The sequence below is a fragment of the Mesocricetus auratus genome, unplaced genomic scaffold (genome assembly GCF_017639785.1).
Source record: "Mesocricetus auratus isolate SY011 unplaced genomic scaffold, BCM_Maur_2.0 Super-Scaffold_100004, whole genome shotgun sequence".
In the NCBI taxonomy this organism is placed as follows: Eukaryota; Metazoa; Chordata; class Mammalia; order Rodentia; family Cricetidae; genus Mesocricetus; species Mesocricetus auratus.
In genome coordinates this window covers 78,500,562-78,512,240 of record NW_024429189.1, presented here as the reverse complement: position 1 = coordinate 78,512,240, position 11,679 = coordinate 78,500,562, and the positions used below count along the sequence as shown (strand labels likewise).

General features: G+C 37.7%; 1 protein-coding gene across 1 annotated transcript; it reads right to left on the bottom strand.

Moving 5' to 3' along the window:
- Window positions 1–9,961: 9,961 nt before the first annotated feature.
- LOC101832764 (olfactory receptor 4K3-like) lies at window positions 9,962–10,900 on the bottom strand. The gene has a single exon (XM_005064795.1). It carries the CDS (start codon window positions 10,898–10,900, stop codon window positions 9,962–9,964), a length of 939 nt encoding a protein of 312 aa, XP_005064852.1.
- Window positions 10,901–11,679: the final 779 nt, after the last annotated feature.

The following is an 11,679-nucleotide window of genomic DNA, read 5'->3' as shown; positions in this document are numbered from 1 at the left end:
AACTTTTGCTGTTTGACTACCTTTCAAAGTGAGAAAAGACATTATGGGTTTGACCAAGCACTGGACTGTACGTGATACAATACTGACTTGCCAAGTTGTATGAGCCAGCTGTGGCAAGAGTGGCTTGGCTATTACAGGCTAATCGATTCCTTTCTGATTGAATTTAAGGATTGCTCTATTGTAGGGAATGTATGCCTAGTATTATAAACCTAGCCAAAATCCAGTATCTAGAAGGTCATAGGAAATAGGGTGTAACCTACTATTGTTATTTCTAAATAATTATGCTTATATTCATAGACTTGCAAACTTTTTCATAGATGCTTATTTTTCCATGTGCAATGTCAATAGAAACATATGTACCTAGTCATGATGCTGATAATGCAACTGTAAACTCTCATCCATAAATGGAACATCTTTAGTCAAGACTAAAGGAACATATTGGAAGAAGAGGACACAAGAATGTTAGATCTGAAGGACGGAGAGATCTGTGTGAAATTCTGTCTTCGGCATGTGGTTATTGTATTCATTCAACACACAAAAGCTGTGTTTAGCTGCATGAGTCCTACACAAGTTCAAACCTGCCAAAATTCTAGCATGGATAGGGATGCGCTCCCTGGGCCCCACCCCTAACTGAACAGCTAGTAGTGGTTTTCAGCTGTCATTATTTAGTGTTTGTCCATTGTAATGTTGCTTGTGCTCCACTGGATGGCACCAGACCTCTGCACTTAATGTGACCACTTTAGACTGAAGAAGGTGACCTGAAATTTGGGAGGGAGTCATGTTTGCTGGCATCTGAGTAGATGTATTTCATTGTATACATATTTGGAATTCTTAATTATAAAAAGAAAATTTAATAGAAAATATTCCTCACTCAGGTCATACTCTGAGAATGCACTTAATGAGCTTGATAAGATCAAAAATTTAAAAGGTACAATGAATATAAATGGTGGACTTCTTATACTTGCCAGAAACAATATCTGTTATAAGTAAAACTGAAGAAATTAAATATATGAAAGTTATTTAGTGTTACCTATGTGTCAGCACGTGTTACATTTATACTTCAGAACCCATATCAGAATTACAAATTATACTGCATTGTAGAAACAGAATGCACAAAATAACAAAATTATACTACATTGTAGAAACAGAATGTACAAAATAAAAAGTGCATCATTAAAAATAATCTGAACTTAAGAGCTGTGTTTTGGCATTTCATTTAGCATGAGCTATTCTTTACTTCCTTGTAAAAAGTTATTATTTTAGTATATTGTACAATAGCATTTAAAAAATGAATATTGTTGAATATCATAGTTTTCTGCATTCTTCAAGTATGGAAAAACTCAACTCTTTTTTTGCCTGGAAGAATTTAATATATATTTCTAAGTCTTCAACTATTAAAACATTTGAAGTTTTACCACAGACCATGCCAGCTACCAAAACTCTAGGTAGGCTATCTGCCTGCTGACCTCCACTACTGTCTTACCTTGGTAACCCATCCTATCTCCAGTTCTATGCCCTCCTCATTAGACCCCAGCTGGGAAGGAGATTCTCTACTCTACCAGAGAACATGCTGGTTACCAGAAGTCCAGGTAGGTAACCTTTACATGGACCTCCCGCACTCTTTCACTCTCTCCTACTCCCCCCGTTCCCCAGTCACTACCATCTCTTGGTCATCATGTTCTAGCCCCCAACTCAGGTGGAGACCTGCTTGACCAGAGAAAATGCTGGTCACCAGAATTTAAATCCCCAACTCTAGTGGAGACCCCCGCTCAACCAAGGGTCATGCCCACCATAACTCCAGGGAGGAAGCAGAAACTAAGGAACAAAACATCCATCCAAAAAAGACAAAGTCAGAAATCAGCATGTAGACATATAATCACTACAAACCCAAGTGCCTAGACACCAACGCAAGAACACAATTAACAACAGCCAAGGCAATATGTCACCACAAAGCCCATCTATCATAATACAGCAGGTTCTGGATATTCCAACACAGGAGAAGCATAAGAAAAAGGCTTGAAAACCAACCTTATGAAGATAATTTAGGTTCTTAAAGAGGAAATGAAAAAAATTCCTCAAAGGAATTGAGAAAAGAAAAACAAAAATTAGAGGAAATGAATAAATTCATTAAAGAACATTAAGGAAAAGAAACAGTTAAAGGAAACAAATAACTGTTCAAGACCTGAAAGTGGAAACAGAAGCATTAAGAAAACACAAACAGGGAATTCTGGAAATGGAAGTGATTAGGAACTACAGATTCAAATGTCACCAACAGAATACAAGAGATGGAAGAAAGAATTTCAGGTGTTGAATGTATGATAGAACTCAATACACAAGTCAAAGAAAAGGTTAAATCTAAAAAAAAAATCCCTGACACAAAACATCTAGGATCTGGGACACCATGAGAAGACCAGACCTAAGAATAATATTAATTGCTGGTGGCCATGTCAGAGGCACAAGGTGGCAAATGAGCTTTGGGAGATCAGACAGCCAGTAAGCAAGGCACTGATGGGTGAATCTCTGATAGTCAAGGCCCTAAGGGCTTCACTCTAGAATGTCTCTTGCTACTGCTGCACCTTAACAGGTTTGCCATTGCCATTTTTCTCTGGTATCTGGCATGGTGTGAATGGGTATAGGGGGTCCCCACTACCTTTAATGTAGTGTGATTATCTCATGGAAATATTCCTTTCTACTGGGCATTTTCACCTGTGGATCATTATGAAGATGATTTCCTTTTAAGCTGTACTGTTTAACTGGAGCAATGATTTTTTATACAATAATGGTGTTAGTTTAAATAGAATTTTGATGACTGAGTGTTTTTAATAAATATAGCAAGGGGTTGTGATAGAGGTTTAGTGGGAAAATAAATATAGGTAAAGGCAGAATATGGTTTGCTCCTACCCCTGATAAAGCAGGGGCTGCAGAGAAAATAAGAACAAGGAATTATCACACAGCTAGGATTTAAGAGTTTCTCTTGAAGAACTGTATGCTGATTAATGATGAAGAAAAATAATTGTGTCCCTGAAGCTAGGCTAGCTAATGTTCTTTTAATCATAATGTTGGGTGATGTGTTCTCAGGTTTTGGTGTGCATCATAGCTAAAATGAAGGTTTAGATAATAACTTAAGGTTAGGCTAAATTGTTTTTGTTAATGTCTTTGAGGTAGAAATCTTGGGAAGGAATTTAAAGTTTAGAAAGAAACATAGTTGAGTGAGGAACTTGTTGAGATCAAGAAATAAGAGCAAAGATGTTCTTAGATTATGCCTAGCTGTTATTAGATGATGTGCCTTTCTTGGTAGGATAGATTGGTGATCAAAGATGATGATTAATTCCATTTCTGCCCTCAACTTCCTGAAAAAAAAACTGTTGATGAAGGGGTTTTCACCCTGAGGATTTAAAATAGAGCTGATATATTGTTTTTCTTATATAAAAGTTTAGATTTGTGCCAGGCAGTGGCAGCACACACCTTTAATCTCAACACTTGGGTTACAGAGGCAGGCAGATTTCTGTGAGTTCAAGACACGCCTGGTCTATAAAGCTCCACAGAGAAACCCTGACTTGAAAAAAAAAGTTTAGATTTGTGATTCTTTTAAGACCTTTTATAAGATCACCATTTGAGATAAATAATAAAATGATTGATCCTTCCCTTGTAATTGCAAAATGCAGCCTGCCAGCCAAAGAACTGGCTCAGAAAAATACCTTGCTTGCTTACACTCTGTTAATTTATAAGAAGTTGTCTAGACATGAGAGCATGTGTGTTCTTATGAATAATTTGTTTTTCACCTGTGGTAAATAAAGTGTTTAATCATGTAAGGAAAGTGAGAAAAATTATTTTTCACCTGTGTTTATTATAATCATTTACTTGAAAAATCGAATGTAATCACATTGCAATTTTTATATTTCTTGAAAGATTTTTCTGGGATATATAAGCTTTAAAGGAAAAATAAAGAGAGATGGTAGGTAGACACTAAAGGGGTGTGTGTGTGTGTGTGTTTTTTTTCCTGTTTCCCTTTTTTACCAGTCACAGAGAGTTAAGTTTTGCCCAACTTGCCAGCCCCAGAAAATTAAGTTTTACTCCCTCAGATAGAAAAGTCAAATTGAGTGATTAGTTTGCCAACTCTGTGGCTGCTGCTTAAACCCTGAGATGCTGAAGGCTGGTACTCATGGCAGCAATATCTATTATAAAATATAATATAAATGACTATAGAAAAAGAGGCCTTAAGTTTGTGAGAGATAGAAAATGGTAAATGGGAATGGTCAGAGGGAGAAAAAGGAAGAGGGAAGTTATACTATAATTTCACAAATATTATTAGGAAAAGAAGTATTTGTTATAGATTTTTCTTTGCAAGTTTGGTAGAATTCTGTTAATCTGTATGGGTCTGGGTGTTGTTTATTCAAAGTTTTTTAAAATTAATATTGCATATTTTTTATTGATTCTTTTGGAATTTCATCTCTTACTCCCAAATCCTACTCCTCAGGGCTCAGGGAATCCTGCAGAAGATGAGGCAGAAAGATTGTAAGATCCAGAAAATATGGACAACACCAGGAAAACATGGCCCTTTGGATTAATTAAGCAAGGTACATATAAGCTTACAGAGACTGAAGCAGCAAGCACAGGGCCTACATGCATCTGTACCAGGTCCTTTGCATATACACTATAGTTTTTATCTTAGTATTTTCAATGGGATTATGAGTCAGTGAGTCTCTGACTCTTGAGCCTGCTCTTGGGACTCTTTTCCTCCGCTTGGGTTGCTGTATCCAACTTTGATATTACAGTTTTTGCTTCATGTTATTATATTTTATTTTGATATATTTGGTTATCTCTTAGAAGCCTGTTTTCTAATGAGAGACATAAAGGGAGTAGATCTGGAGGGGAGGGGAAGTAAGGAAGAACTTAGAGGAGTAATGGGAGGGGAAACTATTATCAAGATAGATTGTTTGAGAAAAGACTATATTATCTTCTTTTTTTAAAACTTTCTTTTTATTTATTCTTTGTGTACTTCACATCATGCATCTTGATCCCATTCATTGTCCCATCTTTTCATATTCACCCTCTGCTCTTGCAAACCCTGCCCAATAAAATAAAATTTTAGAGAAAAAAATGAAAAAAAGGGGGGAAGGAAAATCTTGTCATGGAAGCTGTAGTGAGGAAAAGTGAGTCATGCAGTAAACCCTTTGTCTACGTATCTTTTCTTGCAAATGCTTGTTGTAAGGAATCATTGATCAGGTTTGAGACCTCTGGTTTCTATTACAATATCAAAGCTGGGCTCTCACTGAGGCCCCTCTTGAATATCCTGTTGTTGCCCTGTGTTGTGCAGATCCCACAGATTTGGGTCTGCAGGACTGGCCCTTTCACATTCTCTAACAAACCACAGATATGTTGGGTGTTGGGATGGGCCAATTCTGAGTCTGGGCAGTTGGAGGGTTGGTCAGCCCACCAGCTCTTCTCCATCCTCACCACCAGTGTGAGTTCTCCAGCATTGGCCCAGGACAGCTCTCTCACCTGCCCAACTGGTTGGTGCAGAGCAGTTGCTGGAGTCCTGATGCTGGCCATGGCTAGAATCCCTGGCTGCATTTGACCTCAGGGCACAGGGTGGAACTGTTGCTGGAGTCCTCTCCTGGGCTGGGGTTCAAAAGAATCTATTATAGAGCTATAGTCCTGAAAACAGCTTGGTATTGGCAGAAAAACAGAAAACCCTGATATTAACCCACACACGTATGAACATCTGATCTTTGACAAAGAAGCTAAAAATATACAATGGAATAAAGAAAGCATCTTCAACAAATGGTGCTGGCATAAGTGGAGGCTGGCATGTAGAAGAATGCGGATTGATTGATGTTTATTGCCATGCACAAAACTTAAGTCCAAATGGATCAAAGACCTCAACATAAATCCAGCCACACTGAACCTCTTAGAAGAGAAAGTGGGTGGTACCCTTGAATGAATTGGTACAAGAGGCAGCTTCTTGAACATAACACCAGTAGCACAGACAGTGAGATCAACAATTAATAAATGGGACCTCCTGAAACTGAGAAGCTTCTGTAAGGCAAAGGATACAGTCAGCAAGACAAAAAGGCAGCCCACAGAATGGGAAAATATTTTCATTAACCCCACATCTGACAGAGGGCTGATCTCCAAAATTTACAAAGAACTCAAGAAGCAAGTCTCCAAAACACCAAAGGATTCAATTAAAAAGTGGGCTACAGAACTAAATAGAGAAGTTTCAATCGAGGAGTCTAAAATGGCTGAGAGGCACTTGAGAAAGTGCTCAACATCCTTAGCCATCCGGAAATGCAAATCAAAACAACTCTGAGATAACATCTCACTCCTGTCAGAATGGCTGAAATCAAAAACACCAATGACAATTTATGCTGGCAAGGATGTGGTAAAAGGGGAACACTCCTCCATTGCTGGTGGGAGTGCCAACTGGTTCAGCCACTTTGGAAATCAGTGTGGAGATTCCTCATGAAAATGGGAATAAACCTATCACAAGACCCAGCAACTCCACTCTTAGGCATATATCCAAAAGATGCCCATTCATACAACAAGGATGTCTGTTCCACTATGTTCATAGCAGCATTTTTTGTAATATCCAGAACTTGGAAGCAACCTAGATGTCCCTCAACCGAAGAGTGGATAGAGAAAATGTGGTACATTTACACAATGGAGTACTATTCACCAGAAAAAAACAATGGAATCCTGAGATTTGCAGGCAAATGGATGACACTAGAAGAAACCATCCTGAGCGAGGTAACACAGTCACAAAAAGAGAAACATGGCATTTACTCTCTCATATATGGATTTTAGATGTAGATCTGGGGAGTGCCAGCCTACAATCCCATGGCCAGAGAGTCTGGGAAACAGAAACTGCATTCAGTGGCTGAGGGAAGAAGAGGCAGACTCCCTTGGTTAAGTACTGAGCTGAACTCAAGAAAGCCAGTAACAGAGAGGGAGGACTGATGACCAAAGGGATTATGATTGGGCTGGTTTAACCCCCAGAAACAGCTGACCTGACAAAGGTTAACTCTTGAATCCCAGGCATCAGCCTGGGAATCCAGCATGGGACTGATCAAGACCCCCTGAATGTGGGTGTCAGTGAGGAGGCCTAGGTAATCTATTGAGCCTTGGGCAGTAGATCAGTATTCATTCCGACTGTTCACATGGACTTTGGACTTCCATCCAACAATGAGAGATGCACTCTCACCCTGAACTCTTGTGGGGAGTGTCTAGGCCCTGCCCTGGATGAAATGACAGTCTATGGACACCCCCATGGAGGGCCTCACCCTCCCTGGGGAAATGAGGGGATAATCGGGGGGGGGGGCTGAGAGGAGGGCACGGGAGGAGGGGAGGGAAAGGGAGAGGGACCTGGAACTGACTTGTGAAGCAACTGTGTTTCTAATCTGAATTTAAACTTAAAAATAAATAATAAAAAAAACATAAAAAAGAAAAACAACTGAGATGATCCATATAAAATGCCTAGTATTGTGCCAGACACATAGTGAGCATTTAATAAATAGCTATTATAGAAAAAAAAGAATCTATTTTCAATAAAAGGAAAAAACTATAAATTCTTCATCAGAGACTTTGCAAATAATCTTAGGCACTCACCAGTAACGGACAGTTTTTCTCTGGTTAGTTTTTTTTTCAGGCCAATTTTTGTTATTAAGTGAAGTCATGATTGTCTCAAAGTTCTTTTTTCTTAAAATGACTTCTTTGATAGTTTGAGCTTTACAAGCTGTTGTGATTATTTACACCTCTCCTCCAACTCTCTTCAAATCTATCCCTCCCATACCGACTCAGCTTTGTGTTTTCATTTAAAACAAACAAAACCATCAAAATCATTTTCTGGTGCCCAAATATTCTTAGATGCATCTTCTTCCACTAGATGTGTGTTCTTCCACTGGAGACTGGTAGACTCATCAGGGGATACAGTTTTAGAGAAATCTGTATCAATATTTGCTGCTTGGAAAGGTTAGTTTCTCATTGAAGAAGTTTGTTTTTGATTGTAGTTTTTGCAACCTCCTTGATTTGTGCCTGCCTTAACACTCTTCATCACTAGATGGTGACCTACATCTAAGTTTGCGATGAATTTATCTGAATTTGTGGTCTTAGTATATTCGTTTTGTGTCTGATGTAAGATTCTAGCCTGCTACTGCTGATAGGGCTTATCTATCTTGCTATGTCGAGCAACCAAAAGCAAGATCAAACCAGATAAAAATTCCAACATGGACAGAAGAGAAACTTCCAAGGTCTCATCTCCAGTCTAGCAGTTATTTAAAACAGATAGCTGCTGGGGAGGCTACTTGTAGCTTTCCCATGTCCCAATGGATAACCCAATACTCATGTGCACATGGTCATCACTAATTGGACTCAGTGGGTTACTATAAAGAGAATGTGGATTTACAAGGTCCCTGTGTTAGAGGAAGCACTGGGGAAGTTGGAAGGATGTAATATGGATAGATATGATTCAGATACATTGTAGACATGTGTGAACCTTTTAAAAATAAAATTTAAGGAAACTGACACTTCATAGCCCCAGTCATTGTGTAACATATGTATTTTAGGTAGCAGAGATACGATATTTTGGTGCAAGTTTTATGAAAATATAATATTATTGGATCAGTTCATCTTTGATAAATTGTTTCTACTTATATCAACATTTAGATAGGGTTTGACTGTTTCATTATACCTTTTAGTGAATGTGATTACTTATTGTAATTCTATCAGAAGATTCACAAATTTAAATTTAAATTGCTGTATTATAATTGACCTACTTTTTCTATGTGCATTGATCTTTTTACTCTAGTAATATTCTTCCATCAGAAACTTGCTTTGACTAATATTAAAGCAGTTGCTGAAGTTTCTCTTAATATATGTTACTATCATGTGTGGTTTTCATTTTTTTGAGATGGAACTCCTGGTGGACACTGCTCATATAGCCAAGACCCTAAGACTAGACTGACCAAGAACCTAGGGGAAACCAAATACTACCATTTTACTAAAAGAATATAGTGATAAAATGACTCCTAATAACATGCTATACTCATAGATCAGTGTCTTGCTCAGCCATCATTAGAAAAGTTTCTTTCCACAGTAGATAGGAACGAATACTGAGGTTCACAACTGGACATTGTGCATTGAATAATTGACCTTGGAATATTCAGTCCTAACTGGATGTCTCTTTCTGATCTCTGCCCTCATGGCTCAGGGAAGTATGGAGAAGAGGATGCATAAAGATTATAGGAGCCATCTGGAAGAGCAGACACAAGGAAACAAGACCATATAGATACTGAAGGACTGATGCACATATGGAAAAACTGTAGTTCTTGATTTTCTTAAAATAATAAACAATAATTCAGGAGACAACTTTAGTTATTGAAATTCAGATGATTCGAGAAAGCATTGCATTTGATTATACAACAAGTTTATTTTTATTAAGGTAATAAAGTCAACACCAAACAATGTCTACTTGTATTTCTTTTGCAGTTTATAATTTTTGTTTTATCCTTCCACAATTTATTTGCTGTTTAATGCTATTAGAGAAAGTTGGAATAAGGTAAAGGCAGTGTGGTTGCCTTTTTAAAAATGGATGAATAAAATGTGGGATGTGATAAGATAAAGAATACATTTTATATGTTGTTGGAATAATATTTAAGTGACTTTTACAAAAAGTTAGGTATGAGCTTAATAAATACATTTATGTTCTTTTTCATATTTACTAAAGGTATATAAAAGCCAATTCATTAATTTTGTCAGGAAGAAGAGTCAGCTTTTGAAAAAATTCACAAATAATTTAGTGTTCTATATGATTAAAATGTTTAGCCTCTAGAATTATATTAAGCCTATTACATATCAAAATACTGAAACTAACTGTAAATTCAAATTAAATACCTAAACTTGTATCCTCTATTAATCTTATTAAAATGTCAATTTAAAATATTTATAGAGAATTTTCTGGGTTTTAAGTATTTACCTTGTGATTCATGAAATAGCTTTTAAATCTCTTCAGAGCAGTTTTTATTTCTTTATTTCTTAGTGTATAAATGGCTGGATTTAGGAGAGGTGTAACAACAGAGTAAAACACAGCAAGAAATTTGTCTAACCAGGTGATATTGAGGGGCCACACATAGATGAAAATGCAGGGCACAAAAAGGAGCATCACCACTGTGATGTGGGCACTGCAGGTGGAAAGAGCCTTAGAAGCACCAGCTTTGGCGCTCTGGCGAACAGTGATAAGGATGTATGTGTAGGAAATGAGCAACAGAATGAAACAGGTTACAACCACAACACCACAGTCAGCATTCATTAGAATATCCAAATCATGGGAATCTGTGCAGGCTAGCTTGATTACCAGTGGCATGTCACAGAAGAAGCTGTCAATTTCCAGTGGGCCACAGAGAGGCAGCTGCAGAACTGCCACAAGCTGACTCATGGCATGCACAAAGCCAATAGTCCAGGAAGTCAAGACGAGCCCCGTGCATCTTTTCAGGTTCATAATGGTGAAGTAGTGGAGTGGTTTGCAGATGGCCACATAGCGGTCATAAGCCATTACCAGCAATAACACCATCTCTCCTGCAGCAATGCAATGGGCAAAGAAGACCTGGGACATGCAGCCCTCAAAGGAAATGGTTTTGCGTTTCCTGAGAAAGTCTGTGATCATCTTTGGCGTGGTGACTGAGGAAAGCCATATATCGACAAAGGACAGGTTGGCCAGTAAGAAGTACATAGGAGAATGGAGATGGTGATCAATGGTTATTAAGATCATGATGGCAATATTTCCCAACATAATGAATAGATAAAATATCAAAAATATCACAAACAGTAAGACCTGAAGATTCTGTGATTGGGTAAGTCCCCGGAGCATGAATTCTGATACAGAGGACTGGTTGCTTCCATCCATTTTATCCTCAGAAACAACCTGCAGAGAGGGGTGTGTAAGAAGGCTTAGACTGCAGGGTTTGACATTCACACTGAGGCTTCATGTCTGTGCATCAAACAAATGTAAAGAGAAGTCTTTGCCAAATATGCTATCCAAAGTGAAAGCTCATGAGACATGATTAACTTTAGCAGAAGCAGAGCATGAGACTAATTCAAATGAACAATGGTTCATAAATTTTCTCTGTATGAGGGCAGTGAGCAACACAGGACAGCAAGCTCAGAAGGTGCTAATAATTATATTCTCTCTTTGAGGGATATTTTACCCACTAGTTCAGTTTAAACAATATCTGAATGTGGAACCAACAGTTATTCCACTACTCTATAAAAACTAACTCATAACCTCAGGGAAATGGTGATAAATTTTACAGAATTTCAATGCACAGGAAGTTCTACAGTCTTAATATTCTTATCACTACCGATAGTGATTCTTTTAAGATACAATGGAGTTTCTCTTAAAATACTTCATATTACTAAATATTATCTTACTCCTCTGAAGGAAATGCTATGATAATCATTTTGAGAGAACCTATAGAACACTATGTAGAATACTTGAGTACATGTTGATTGGGATGTGAACATCATATTCATACTTAATATCAATTAAAACATATCAGGGAATTTATTTGGTCAACTAGAGTCACTAAAAATATTGTCAGTGAAGTTGAATGTAGAAATGGTTTAGCCAAGCAGAAGGACTATTCAGATTCAAAGTTAAACTTTACATATGGTTTAATCTTATAA